General features: G+C 35.1%; 1 protein-coding gene across 2 annotated transcripts in view; it reads right to left on the bottom strand.

Annotated features, from left to right (window-relative positions):
* Positions 1-289: 289 nt before the first annotated feature.
* Positions 290-15,385, bottom strand: part of rps6kal (ribosomal protein S6 kinase a, like) — a 44,683-nt gene continuing 29,587 nt past the window's right edge. For both annotated transcript variants that reach the window (XM_062045527.1, XM_062045526.1), the window contains exons 16-22: positions 14,681-14,770; positions 14,424-14,582; positions 14,183-14,344; positions 7,226-7,302; positions 6,908-7,025; positions 6,165-6,305; positions 290-1,850 (exon numbers count right to left, since the gene is read on the bottom strand). In XM_062045527.1, the coding sequence (XP_061901511.1) occupies positions 1,725-1,850; positions 6,165-6,305; positions 6,908-7,025; positions 7,226-7,302; positions 14,183-14,344; positions 14,424-14,582; positions 14,681-14,770 (873 nt within the window). In that variant the 3' untranslated portion in view covers positions 290-1,724. The remainder of the gene's footprint in view (positions 1,851-6,164; positions 6,306-6,907; positions 7,026-7,225; positions 7,303-14,182; positions 14,345-14,423; positions 14,583-14,680; positions 14,771-15,385) is intronic.

Below are 15,385 nucleotides of genomic sequence, written 5' to 3'. Positions count from 1 at the left end.
AATATCCATTATTGATCCATCCACAGACACATTCACTTGGTCCATCAATATTACCCTATGTCACTGGCCCATAAAAATCTAATTTTTAACCTTGAGCAATTATATCTTGTCATTCTGGACAATCTAAACAGGTGACAGTTCTGAAATATGCTGGCTTTTCCTTGCACCCCTTGTGACCAAAAAAACATTGATTGTCCAGTGGTTATGTATCAACATTAAGTTAAGCAATTTCTAAAGTTCGAAAAACATGTCAACATTTTTTACCTCATTTGATCAAACTCACAGTAAATGCATGTCAATAATGATCTTTAATGTCAATATATACAGAACTTGAAAGAAAAATAGAATCTTAAAAATCAAATGAAATAAATACAATATTTTACAATTTCCACAATGTCTTTTGAAAGAGATATTTATGGAAATATATTTTTTTGATTCAGCCTCTCTGGTTTGACGGGATGCATCTTATTCCCCCCAGAGAAATCCCTACAGCTCCCACACATGCTCTTCATCGTCAACATTTTCACTGGATATTTTTTAGTATATAAAATATACACTCGTTTGCAAATGTATTAGGTACACACAGATCAAACCAAAAGACAATAAATATTATATTCTATAGGATAATTTTCTATGATCATCTTACTTTTGTTTTAGTTTAAAAGTTCAGAGGTTGACTTAAGTGCTGACATTTAGTCGGTTCAATGCATAAGAAGTGTAGTTCCACATAAAGCATTAATATAAAACCTCTCTAAAACAGAAGTAGTAAATGCCTCATGAAGGGAGGCTTCAGTCAAATGTGCTAGTTTATCGCTGGCATACCTAATACATTAGCAAGTAATATGTATATGTGCAATCTAGAACTTCTGTTATCATCACCATTGTTTCACATTCATTTCAAGACATAACCCTTTGTCCACCGGCAGCCTTTTTTGAAACCTCTTTAGATACATTGTTAGCATCAAAAACAGGAATTAAAGGTTAGAGAAATACAGCATCTGTCCATGCATGCATTTATGTAGCTTAAAGTGCTGGAAGATAATTTTGATCAATAATATTTATTTCAGTCCAAAGAAAATTTGGATTTAGACTTTGAGTAACAAAAACGTCTGTCGTCTCAGTCGTTGTCATCTTGCCAGCACTCTCACACATAAATCTTATCTTCAGTATTTTGGAGAAAAGAAGAGAGCAAATGCAATTAAGGAAGGAGAAATAACTGAGGCGGAGAGGATGACAGAACATAGATGAAGAGCAGTGGGAGGCAGGGGGTGGGCACAGTTTACCGAAGCAGCTTTGTATCAGCCAATCACAGTGAAGGAGAACATCAGCTGGTGCGTTTCTTCGCGAGGAAGAAAGAATGAAAAGGCGAAGAGGGCAAGTGCATATGAAAGCTGTGGAAATAAATACAAGTCTGTCCCCCTAGCAGTAACATATACCAGTTTCTTGTCTTGCTTTTAAGCAGACGTATTCGCATTGCAGCCTCATCAAGTGGGCAGGTGCATGGAGGTGTGCGTGCGTGTGTGTGCATGTGTGTGTGTGTGTGTGTGCGTGCGTCAAATAAATACAATAAAAAGGGAGACAGTAGTTTTGACTGGCCAGGACTTCGGTCTATGTATGAGAGTGAGGTCAAAATGGTAGCACAGTCTCTCTGTGTGTGTGTGTGTGTGTGTGTGTGTGTGTGTGTGTGTGTGTGTGTGTGTGTGTGTGTGTGTGTGTGTGTGTGTCTACATGTCCGTAGAGGTGAGTTTCTTCATGCTGCGTCTCTGGGCTAAACTTGATGCAGCCACAGGTTCCAGCACAGGCTGGCTTGTCTTCTGGCTCAGTGCTGAATAAGTGGCGGCCATGGCTCCCTATAGAAAACAACAATAATTATACAGGGATTTAACCTTTTAAACATTTTACTTCACATCTTAATGGAACAACTGGTACATGTGATATTTTAAGTAATAGTTTACTGTAGATTATTTTCCTGGAAATTCTTTCCAGGATTTCTACAGGAAGTTTTCAGCCACTAGAGACATAGGGCCTGATTCACCGTTACTAAGATCCAAACACCACACGGTAAACAGCGTGCGCAATTTTTAAAATAGCGTGTGCTATTAGTGGCCGTGCTGCATGTAATCTACTAACACTGCGTATGCAATTGTAAAATGGTGTACACAGCCTTGTTTAAATGAGGAATTTGCATCACCAAAGACACTTGATAATTTTTCTGCACATCCATGTAAACATGCTCCTACCAGCGGCATTTTGCTATGTTTTCAAACATACAGGAGACATGTACTACTTCTTATAGGCATTTTAGAAGCAGTTGTGCAGTGCATCTACAGGAGACATGTACTACTTTTTATAGGCATTTTAGAAGCAGTTGTGCAGTGCATCTACATTGAAACCATTTTTTTTTAAACCATTGAAAAAGGTTAAAAAATGTGGCACTCATTGGAGAGAGGCTGCACTTACTCCGCCCAAGATGCAAAAAAAAAAGAATACTTAGTTAAAAAAAAATTTTCATATAAAAATGTTTTAATAATAAATATTCTATGTGAAATAAACACGTAATTAAAACAAATTAAATGACACAAAAACTCTCTAGCAGCTACAAAATTATAAAATGGTGCAGATGAATAAACAATGTATAATTTTTGTTATTTCTGATTGTCCAAAATGTTGACACACACATAAGATGGAGGATTCTCGTCTGTCCATCGTCTGTCTGAGTAGCACGGGCACTGATGCTGCAGCCCTGTGTGGAACTGTCAGTTTGCACCTCCTTCTGGCACGTGCTAAATAAAAAAGCAAAATAGTCCTCGCAAAATGGTGAGAAGTGTTGATAAATCACATTACACATATTTAAAAATTATATTTGTATTTCTCCTCACAGTATTGTGGGTGTTTTGACTGTCAGAATGTTGCCTGGTAATGAAGACAGACTCAAAATGGATTGCACGCCTTATTCTGCTCACTTTTAACAGACGCAATCTACTTTCCACACGTTCGATGGATCAGCTTTAGTAAATCAGACCTTTAGTCATACTCCAATTCGTCAGTCGCCCTCCTTCTTTGGAAGTGTTATTTTCTTCAATTAAAACTTCCATATACCCTGATTGTTTGTATGTGTATTATTCAGACATTTAATGTGCAGTCTATGGCTAAAAGTTATTATCTATGAAAATAAATTATGCATCATAGATTAATACAAACACACCAACAGGTGTAGCAATCAATTAGCATGACAAACTGGAGATACAATGTTCAACTGAGCAATTGCCCAATCAACTTAGTCTTTTGTCTTTTTTTTCTCCTGCACTTACTTGGAAAAATATTTGTAGATTTTCAAAAAGTCACTAACAAACTATTTCTAATCATGGCAAAGAAATACCTTACACTTGCAGACCCTTTTAAGTGGCACTTTTCTACTTTGTTATTAGTTGTGTCTCTAAGGAGTAGTAAGTCATTATCGTAAGGGTGCCTTGAAAAAAAAAAGTTTCACATTTGAATAACAATTCTTTTTTTTTTTTACTATTCTGAATTGATTTGTACTTTCCAAGAAGCAATTTTTAAAAAGACAATTTTTAAGCGATCGCCACACTTACTGTGCAGTATGTATCATATGTCAACAGCCAATAGTTTTTGTATACTGTAACCTGTTTGAAAAGGTTTTATTAAAATGTATACACAACATAATATATTATAAGAATCGATTCAAAGTGACAATTGATTCTGAATCAAATCCTCAACCCAATAATTGGAATTTAATTGAACTGTGAGTTGTTGTAAGATGTACATCCTTACTTAAGGTCTGAGAAGTGGCTAAATCTAGCAACCAAGTTAAATGGAAGCACAGGATTGCATAACTGTTCGAAGTGAAAATATACATTTAATTGGTTGGTAGAGCCACATAGGGCACAGAATTTCTGAAAGCGCCCCCTCTTTAAGAAAACTACTATCACAAGGTATAAGACTGGACAAGGAAACAGTCACAAAACAATGCAGGTGCACTTTAAAGTCTTGTATAATTTTTCATGCATCAACTATTAACTGTTGAACTTGTTTCCACAAATAAAAACGAAATGGAAAAATTATAAAAGTAAATTTAATTAAAAACATTTTTTTTAAATAGCTTTGCAGGGTCTTCTTTGCAGCTGTCATGTGCATCAATGTCTCGGCTGTTTTGTTTTGTGTCTGTGCTGATGCAGTTGGCATACTGCTGGGGGAAGAAATCCAGTGTGTCTGGGGTGCTTTTCACATCTTTGCGTCCATGATTGACAGTTTAGCTATTTCCGCTTGCACATACACTGCGCTTTGGCTGTAGAACTCAAATAAAGAGCGACCCTGCGTCTCCTCAGCCAAACACACCTGAGCAGGCAAGACGCGCTGTTGGCAAAGGGAACGCCGAGGCAATCTTACAGGTGTGGGTGGTTTTACATTTCCTAATTTATGTACTTTTATACAGGTGTGTGGTTTTAAAATATCCTAATTTATGTACTTTTTATACTATGTTCTTTTGCACTTCTTGATCTAGAAAAAAAGCTTTCTCATTTTGTTGTATCTACAGCTAAATGACAATAGTTTCATTTTGTCTCCGTTTGCTAGCTCTCGGTTAGTAGTGTGCGCAATGAACATAATGTACTGTTCCAATTCCTCGCTCATGGCCAGATAGATATGCTTCTGACTATTAAAAATAAATGAAAAACAAAAAAACAACGTCAGCTTTTCTCTAAATGAGAAATATTGTGACATTAACTCTCATCACAACCCTTTATACATTATAAACACATTTATGTATACGTATATATACACATCTACGGTACACATATATATATATATATATATATATATATATATATATATATATATATATATATATATATATATATATATATATATATATATACGTATATATACACACATATACGTATATATATACACACATATATACGTATATATACACACATATATACAGTACGTATATACACACATACGTATACATACACATATAAACGTATACATACACACATATATATATACACATAAATACGTAAATATTCATTTTTATATACATAACATCTATATAAAAATTATGTACACACACATATATATATATATATATATATATATATATATATATATATATATATATATATATATATATATATATATATATATATATATATATATATACGTATATATATGCTGAGATAGGCTCCAGCACCCCCTGCGACCCCGAAAGGGACAAGCGATAGAAAAAAATAAAATAAAATAAAAATAAATAAATAAATAAATTAAAAAAAAAAAAAAAATATATATATATATATATATATATATATATATATATATATATATATATATATATATATATATATATATATATATATATATATATATATATATATATATATATATATATATATATATATATATATATACTACCGTTTAAAAGTTTGGGGTCACCCAAACAATTTTGTGGAATTGCCTTCATTTCTAAGAACAAAAATAGACTGTCGAGTTTCAGATGAAAGTTCTCTTTTTCTGGCCATTTTGAGCGTTTAATTGACCCCACAAATGTGATGCTCCAGAAACTCAATCTGCTCAAAGGAAGGTCAGTTTTGTAGCTTCTGTAATGAGCTAAACTGTTTTCAGATGTGTGAACATGATTGCACAAGGGTTTTCTAATCATCAATTAGCCTTCTGAGCCAATGAGCAAACACATTGTACCATTAGAACACTGTAGTGATAGTTGCTGGAAATGGGCCTCTATACACCTATGTAGATATTGCACCAAAAACCAGACATTTGCAGCTAGAATAGTCATTTACCACAATAGCAATGTATAGAGTGTATTTCTTTAAAGTTAAGACTAGTTTAAAGTTATCTTCATTGAAAAGTACAGTGCTTTTCCTTCAAAAATAAGGACATTTCAATGTGACCCCAAACTTTTGAACGGTAGTGTATATATATATATATATATATATATATATATATATATATATATATATATATATATATATATATATATATATATATATATATATATACATATATACATATACTGTACATATACTGTATATATATATACATACACACATTTGACTGAATAAATGATAAATTGATAAGTACAATGAAAGCATTAAAGGGGCAAGCAAGAAAGATGTCTCTTTCGTCACCTTGACGAGGTGTGGTGCATCATGGCGCGTGAGCTGAAAGTGTGGCAGGGCATCTCTGCAGTTAATCCAGGAATGCTTTAAAACCTGCTCTGCTGTGTATCGCTGGTGAGGGTCGACATGGAGCATATGGGACAGGAGGTCCTGCAAAATGCAAACACATCAAATTGACTACAATCAAGGGGAGATGATCAATTTGTTTTCAGACTAAAACCTTTTACTCTTACTTCACATTATCATGTTTATTTATATTCTGCGAGGTCTGCGAGGTGGCGACTGTCGTTTATAACAATACATGAATGGCATCTACATGTATGAATGTGCTTGTGAGTGACTGTGTGGATTATTTCTATTAAGAACTGGTTATCATTAGGAACTAGTGACGAACGATCACATTACAGTCGTTCTATGACATGTCAAAACTCAGCTAACACATCTTACAGTTGTGCCAGAGAAGAGGAAGGGCTCACACTAGCAGATCAGGCTGGACTTGAGGTGTTCAGTATCCCCAAACAAAGTATGAATGGCTTAGGTTGAGTATGTTCTTAAGATAACGTGTTATTAAAACAGGCAACATACTGTATATGAATGTCAAATACAATAAATATCATGCATTCCTTTCCATGGTGTGTGACTTCAGAGTTAACGTGATTGATTATCAGAAACTCCATATTTTAACATGTTTAAATTTCAGAAAGTGACACATTTACAAATGTAGATGTCGGTTATGTTACAGATAATTTTACCTTTGAGGTGTCTGACACAGTATCCCAATTACCGCCTGTCAAAGAGAACTTTCCAGAGCCTATTCGAAGTAGAATCTCCTCTGGTGTGTCGTTTGGCCCATTTGCAAACGGTGTATACCTGTCATAAGGAAGATGAATAGTTAACATGCGCAAAGTTATAGGTATATTCCTAACCGTTATGTCAACAACACTTGAAAAAGTGTTCAAAGAGTCTGTCTGTACAATACATTGTTTCCTAAAGCAAAATTGCAAGGAAGGTAAAAACAAAACAACAACAACAACAAAAAGCACAAATCACATTTCCTGTTTTTCTCTTACCCGGCCAACATGGTATATAATAGAACTCCAAGACTCCAAATATCACAGGCTGCATCATAACCTTGTCGCATTAGTACCTGAACATATACACAAAACAGACATTAAAAAGTGGAGTACTGCAGATGTAAAATAGGCTAGTTGGACACTTCCAATTTTAGTGCCCAATTCTGATTTAATGCATGCCTATATCCTGACTATTTCATTAAAGTTCAAGTTAAAGTAGCAATGATTGTCACACACACACTAGGTGTGGTGAGATTATCATCTGCATTTGACCCATCACCCTCACCCCCTGGGAGGTGAGGGGAGCAGTGAGCAGCAGCTGTGGCTGCGCCCGGTAATCATTTTGATGATTTAACCCCCAATTCCAACCATTGATGCTGAGTGCCAAGCAGGGAGGTAGTGGGTCCCAATTTTATAGTCTTTGGTATGACTCGGCAGGGGTTTGAACTCACGACCTACCGATCTCAAGTCTCAGGGCCACAGAGCAGGTGGCCTAGTGGTTTTACATTTCATTTTAAAACATCCATATCCGACATCAATGTGTTTGAATGTACTGCATGTGCACACACCAAATGGGAGAGTCAACATGAGGCAGCAACAACAAAAAAGCAAACCCCTAATGCATGGGTGTCCAAATTATGGCCCACGGACATTGGGCGCTCCGCCAGCATCCTAAACCTGGCCGCAGTACATCTTGAAACATTTTTATATAATTTAAGTTAATCCTAGTTACTCTCTTCTTCTGTCAGTCAATGACCATACGTATAACATTACTGCCTAATGAGCATAGCTTCTATTTATATGTATCTATCTAAACAACCTTTCGCCCACGGTGCAAACAAATAAAAAACAACCCATCCAGTTTCATAAATGTTCCACTAGGGTTGCACGGTTATGACCAAAAATAATCACGATTATTTTCATCAATATTGAAATCACGATTATTAATCATAATTATTTACTGTTAATTAAAACATATTTTGTTGCACTTTGTTTTTTAAACAAACAGTATGTGAACTTGGCGTTCATTTGAATGAATATAAAGATAATTTATTGATACAAAGTAAATGGTACAAAAGACAAAGGGCTTTCTAAAATATATATGCCATTGCAAAGTGCGATCATAAAGTGCAAACAAGTAAACAAATAAGATTATGCACAAAAGGCACAAACAATGAAACACATTCATTGTACTGCTCACAGTATATATAGGACTTATATATGTCTTTGGCCCCAAAAATGTTATCACTGTTATTTTTGCGTGTCTTTGGGAGGTGGATGGATACGGGGTCCCTCGGTGCATGTTGTTGATTCATCTGCAAGGGACCGTTTCCGGGTCTCGGGAAACAAGCGAGAGTGCCTAGAGCAGGGGTCACCAACCTTTTTGAAACCAAGAGCTACTTCTTGGGTACTGATTAATGCGAAGGGCTACCAGTTAGATACACACTTAAATAAATTGCCAGAAGTAGCCAATTTGCTCAATTTACCTTTAACTCTGTTATTATTAATAATTAATGATATTTATCTTTGTGGAAACACTGATCATCTTAATGATTTCTCACAATAAATATATATAGAAACAGATAAATATCAATATGCAACACTTTATTTTTATATTTTCTCTAAGTGCACATTTTTCAAATTGAACATTTTCAAATGATCACTTCTAAGACAGTCTTGTGAAATCACAATATCCCATTTTAACTAGCTAGCCACTAACATTTTTTAACAAATCATGAATTACTTTGCACCATGTTTGTACAAATAATAACTCATGTAAAATACAAAAGTAAACTCTCAAATTTTTAAATCATGTCACACTTTGAACTGGACACCAAATCTGTTATCTGTTTCTTTGTCGGTTAGTGGGAAGCCTGGCATTGCATGCTGTTAACTAGTGTGTTGTACTCTGGTGTGTAACTTGACACTGCAACTCTGAGTGAGTCTTGCAGATGTGCATCAGTGAGGCGTGTTCTGTGTTTTTTCTTGATGAAGTTCATGTCAGAAAAGGCTGATTCACAAAGATAAGATTTTTCCTCATTGTTTGCGGAACCTTCTTAATCTTTTGGACATATTTTCACAGCAATCTGGCCTTAAGCTTAATTATGATAAATGTAAAATGTTAAGGATCGGAAATTTAAAGGGAACGTCCTTTCGAATGGAATGCAAAGTGCCTGTTTTGTGGACAGATGGACCAGTTAACATACTTGGTGTTGTTGTCCCAGAAAATCTGGAAGATCTAGGCTCAGTAAATTATGATAATCGACTAAGAAAGCTGGACAAAATTATGCAATTATGGAAAGGGAAATCCCTAACCTTGTATGGTAAAATGTCTATTGCCAACTCGTTAATTATTCCTCAATTTATTTATTTGTTTTTGTCATTACCAGCTCCATCACAAAACTTTTTTAAGATTTATGAGCGGAGGGTCTTCGATTTTGTCTGGAACGGCAAACCAGAAAAGATTAAAAGAAAGGTTTTGTACAAAGAGTATGAATATGGGGGCCTGAAACTTCTCAACCTTGAAGCTATGTGTCTGTCTTTAAAAGCATCAATTGTTCCAAAGATGTATTTAAACATTGAGTGGTACACAAATGTCCTGTTGGACAAAAAACATGTACTGTATCAAAAGAAATTGTATCCTTTTTTACAAGTGATCCCCTCCCAGAGAGTCTGCTGGGAAACATGGCGGGGTTCATAAAGGAAACAATCCACTCATAGTGGTGTTTTCAATGTTATGTGCCAGAAAAAAGAGACAATATTTTGCAGCAGTTAATATGGATGAACTCTAATATTGTAATAGATGGAAAGCCTTTCTTTTGGAAAAATATGTTTGAAAGAGGAATCATTTTTGTCAATGATATTATCAATGAGAATGGTAAAATTATGAAGTATGATTAATTTAGAGCTATGTATGGTGATGCTTGCTCAAGCTTTTAATTTTATCAACTAACTAGAGTAATTGGGAAAAGATGGAAACAAATAATTAATTATGGAACTACTAAATTATTAGTTTGTAAACCTCTAATAAGAAATTCTAGTTGGCAAAAAGGAACTAAAATAAATAGAAAAATATATAATTTTTATTTAATAAAGAAATCTTTGAAGGCTGCCTCATACAACACAAATGGAAAATGGGAGGACTTTTTTGACTGCCCGTTGCCATGGGATGCCATATTCAAACTAATCTATAAAACCACTATCGATGTGCAAAATCGTTATTTTCAAATTAAAATTATTTATAACTTCTTACCCACAGGGAAAATGTTAAAATTATGGAATATGACAGAGTCAGATGATTGCCGATTTTGTTGAGGGGAGCCTGAATCCACCCTGCATTTGTTTTGGTATTGTCATATTGTGTCTTTGTTTTGGGTGGAAGTTGAAAACATGTGTTTAAGGATTGGTTTGTATATGAAGCTTAATGTGGTTTCTGTTATTTTAGGAGAGTTAATTGACAATCATGATTTAGTCAATTTAATTATAGTACTCGGTAAAATGTTTATTTTTAAGGCCAAAAACAGATATTCACTTAGTATTACTTTCTTTAAAACATTTATTCAGTATTTTCTAACTTTAAAAAGTTACATGGTTGAAAACGATAATGATGCCAAAAAACATTAAAAAAAAAGATGAGAAGTCCTCAAAGGCTTATTTTGAAAGTATAATTATGTTTATAGATTATATGATATCTGTTGTTGTGTTCCCTAATTTGAGTGACCTGGACATAATTTGGACTGTACATAAATGCTTATTTTTAAAATGTAATCTTGTTTATAAATTATATGCAATCTGTTGTGTTCCCTAATTTTTTTCTATGTACATGAATGAAGGTGTGTGTTGCTGAGTCCGACTTGGACATTATCTGGACTGGGCCTGGTTTAAAAAACCCTTTAAACAAATCTAATTTCATTGACAACCTGGTCTGTTGAAGATAAGGCCCTTTTTTTAAAAAATAAAATAAAATAAGATTAATAAATAAAAAACATTTTCTTGGCTAAAAAAGAAAGTAAAACAATATAAAAATAATTACATAAAAAATAGTAATTAATGAAAATGTTAGTGGACCAGCAGCCTATACAATCATGTGTGCTTCAGGGACTGTGTCCCTTGCAGATGTGTTGTCTATGTTGTGGGAACCAGAATATTGGTAGCAGAAAGAAATAACCCCTTTTGTGTGAGTGGGTGTGGATGAGTGTGCATGGGGGAGGTTGTTTGGGTTGATGCACTGATTGAAAGTGTATCTTGTGTTTTTTCTATGTAGATTTAATTTAAAAAAAAAAAAAAAAAAAAAAAAAAAAAATTTTTTTTTTTTTTTTTTTTTTTAATTTTTTTTTTTTTTAGAACAGGCCCGCGGGCGACTCATCTGGTCCTTACGGGCGACCTGGTGCCCGCGGGCACCGCGTTGGTGACCCCTGGCCTAGAGAATGGCGAGGCGAGCCTGTTGGTACTCTGTGGTTAACTTTGCGGAAGGAGAGGGCACCGATGTAATAATGCATTTATTTTTCCTAATATTTTCGGTAGCTATTGGCTGATCTACCTTCAACCTCTGTTGTTGTCACTCACTCTAACTCGCTGTCACATGAGCAGCCAACTCCCCAGCAAGGAAAGTAGCTATTGGCTGTCCTAAAAGTCACTAGAAATCGCTAAATGACGTCATTGCCACATTTGCATAACTTATTGCGATGGATGCGGTAGGAGATACAAAAGTTAGTTGAAAAAAGTGGTAAGTATGATTAGAACTGCAAATTAACTTTTTTGTTTTGATTTTAGGTTGTTTTAAAAAAAAAAAATGTCTGCGTTGTTAAATGTTTAAATATTATATTTGATCAAAAGAATGGAGGGCTATGATATTCACTAATGAACCAAATTTAATGGCTGGCTCATTAACATGAACGATGGAATTGAGACATTGCAGTTATTTATTTTAGCTTAACATGACAGTGTAGAAATGTTTACATTTACATCTCGCTCAGTAAGCCAAGGTGAAAAAAGTAGGATCTGAGTCGAGAATGTCGTTGTGGCTTGTGCAGCCCTTTGAGAAATTTGTGATTAAGGGCTGTATAAGTAAACTTTGATTGACATTCATAACAATATGTACAATTATTACTGTATTTTGGTAATTCAAACAATACCCAAACTTATTTCCATTTCCGTAGCAGCGCACAGCCGACTTCCATCGACTGAGTCACTATAATAACGATGAAGGTGACGCTTTAAACAGGGAGGAGTCGCGCTGCAAGTGTTGCTTTAAAACAAGCCTCGCCAAACATGGCGATTAGTATTATCACCTTTGCTTCACTCTTAGGTAAACATTTAAATAATAAGCATTCAGATCAGCACAATTCAGTTATAAAGAGTGACAGGTAATGTTGTTAGACCTTTCCTGCTGTTCAGCTCTGATGCAGACCGTAGTCGAGGAAGCATCAACTAATGCAAGTGCAATGACTGAGATTTGTAACAAATTGCTACAAGTTGTGTTTTATCTTTAACAAATGCGTGTTTTACCTGCTACATGACTTATCTGTGTACATTTATCCAAAGTTTTGTTTTTAGTACTTAATAATTGTATTTTTCTTAAAGCACAGACCAGGAGTGGCAACCATACATCATGAAGCATTTAATATAATGTGAATAAAGCTTTTTTATTAGATTCTAATCTAACCTTAGATTATAGCAAACTATATGTAACATGGAAATTGTAAATTGTTCTTTGAGTGCAACAAGAAAAGCCTGATGTCTTTAATGCCTTTTAATTTATATTTTAACCTTGTAAAATTGTTATTTGAGTGCAATAGGAAACATATGTATATTGTATTGTAAGATTTTCTGTTAAAATAAAGCCAATAGTTTTCGTAGATCTTTTTATTTGGAAAAGTATCGATATACATGTTGGTACCGGTACCAAGTTATTGGTCTCGGGACAACTCTAAAATGGATATATATATAAATATAACCTATTATTTGCGGTCTTTTGACAAGTAATATACTGAAAACTTGACCACTGAAAAAATACTTTTGATCACAGAAAACAGTGCTACCAAACCCGGATGTAAACAAGACGCACGTCATTGTCTGGCGCGTTGTGAGGATGTCTGAGATGTGGACGTAACTTTATTGTATCCCAGATATACCTGCAGACAGCGATCTACAAAATGTGCAAACATTAAGAGGACAGTGGCGGATTTTAAGGAGAAAGTCCAACTGGAAGAGCAACAACAGCGCAAAGCAGGTGTGACATCAGGGACATCGAGGGACAGAAATAGTCTCTAATACAAGTACATTACAAAACACCAGAAATTTTTTTTATTTGTTGCTAGTCGTTTCTGATTTTTTTTAAATTCATTAAAAGTCTATGAAACTTTAAAAATTCTCAAAGTACATTGTACAATAAGCAGCAACAATTGAAAATATGGCAAAATGATTAAAAACTATATGTTAATACTAAATAATAACATATTTAATTTTAAAAGGTATGTATACATTTTTTTATCCTTTTCAAAGAAAACCATATCATCATACCAGATTATGCAAATTATTAGATTATGTCATGTGACCACGCCCCTGACCACACTCCCACCGCCACAGGTATCTTGGCAGTCACTGGGAAACCCTGATGGTGAAACTGCGTTTCAGTTTTATGCTCCTAAAATCTATAAGAGTTTTCCTAAAGATGTACAACAGGCCTCAATGTTGGCAATGTTCAAATCCAGCCTGAAAACAGTTGTATTTAATTGTGCATATAACTAAAATGAATTTATCTACAGCATTTTATTGATTCATTAATTATGATTGTTTTTATGATGATTGTATTTTCTGATTTTAATTTTAATTATTTTTCTGGAAAGCACTTTGAATTGCCTTGTGTACAAATTGTGCTCTATAAATAAAATTGCCTTGCCTTGCCTTACATCCTGGAAATCCTAGTGGTATTTGTTGCCATTTCTCTCTCACCTCTGGTGCCACAAAGTTGGCGGTGTAACATGGCGTGAGTAGCAGACCGTTGCCCCCTCGAAGCTGCTTTGCAAAACCAAAGTCGCAGATCCTGATGGAGTCTGGATTACCAGAGTCATCCATATACAGGATGTTGCTGGGCTTCAGGTCTCTGTGTACCACCTGGTGAGGAGGAGCAGTGAACATTAGAAATTGGCTGATCTTCGCTAATGCTTGCGTATGTCAACGTATGTTTTCTCACCCCTTGGCAGTGGAGGTAGTCAACAGTCTTGGTGATGGTGTAGAGCACGGCACTGGCCTCTCGCTCAGAGAAAAACTTCTGCCTAAGGATCTTGTCGAGCAGTTCTCCCCCCTTCATCAGTTCTGTTACCAGGTAAACATACCTGCCCTCATCATACACCTGCCCCATGCACACGACAACCATGTGTCAGCATGTTTGACAGGCACTTCCAAACACAGCGCGATCAAATGTCCATAAACAAATGATACTAGACTTACATCTTTAAGAGTGATGATGTTGGGATGCTGCCCGTATCTCATCAGAATTTCAATCTCCTCAGAAGGGTCCCTCTTACTTTTATCTATAATCTGTGACATAGGAAAATAAACAGAAGTGTAAATTAGCACCTATTCCACTTTAGCTGCTGTGAACAGTTGCACTGCCCTCTGCTGGACAGAAGCTTTACCACAATAACTCAAAAGTGTGGCATAAAATACTTAAAATACTTTCAACACACTCTTTATTTCGGTCTATGCATTGAAACTGGCATTAAAACTTTAATATTTCACAAGTTCACTTTAAACAAAAAGGGACAAATTAAAGCCTCAGGACATCTTTCCAAGTTTTGAAGGGGGTTATAAGCTCTGATCAGTTAGCACGTCACATCGAGCTTACTTTAATGACGGTGATTATATTTGGAAGTGAATAACCACATCACAGAAATGAAAGTCAAAGATGGATTCTGAACCCGGGTGAATACTGCGTTAGCTACCAATCTGTCACTAGCTACCACAGTCATGCCCTGTAGCGCTCTCTGCATGGAGTGAGAAGAGAAACTGTAGTATCTTGATATATCAACTCAATAACAGAAACTTGTCTTTAGTGACGTTGGTCATAATGCAGACGGTGCGGCAACATCCTGACACTTTCAATGTGTCGGTTTAATGAACAGCTTTCCAATGTGTTGGTTTAATAAACTGCTT

The sequence above is a fragment of the Entelurus aequoreus genome, linkage group LG04, assembly GCF_033978785.1.
Source record: "Entelurus aequoreus isolate RoL-2023_Sb linkage group LG04, RoL_Eaeq_v1.1, whole genome shotgun sequence".
Classification (NCBI taxonomy): domain Eukaryota; kingdom Metazoa; phylum Chordata; class Actinopteri; order Syngnathiformes; family Syngnathidae; genus Entelurus; species Entelurus aequoreus.
This window is presented reverse-complemented; position numbering and strand designations above follow the sequence as displayed.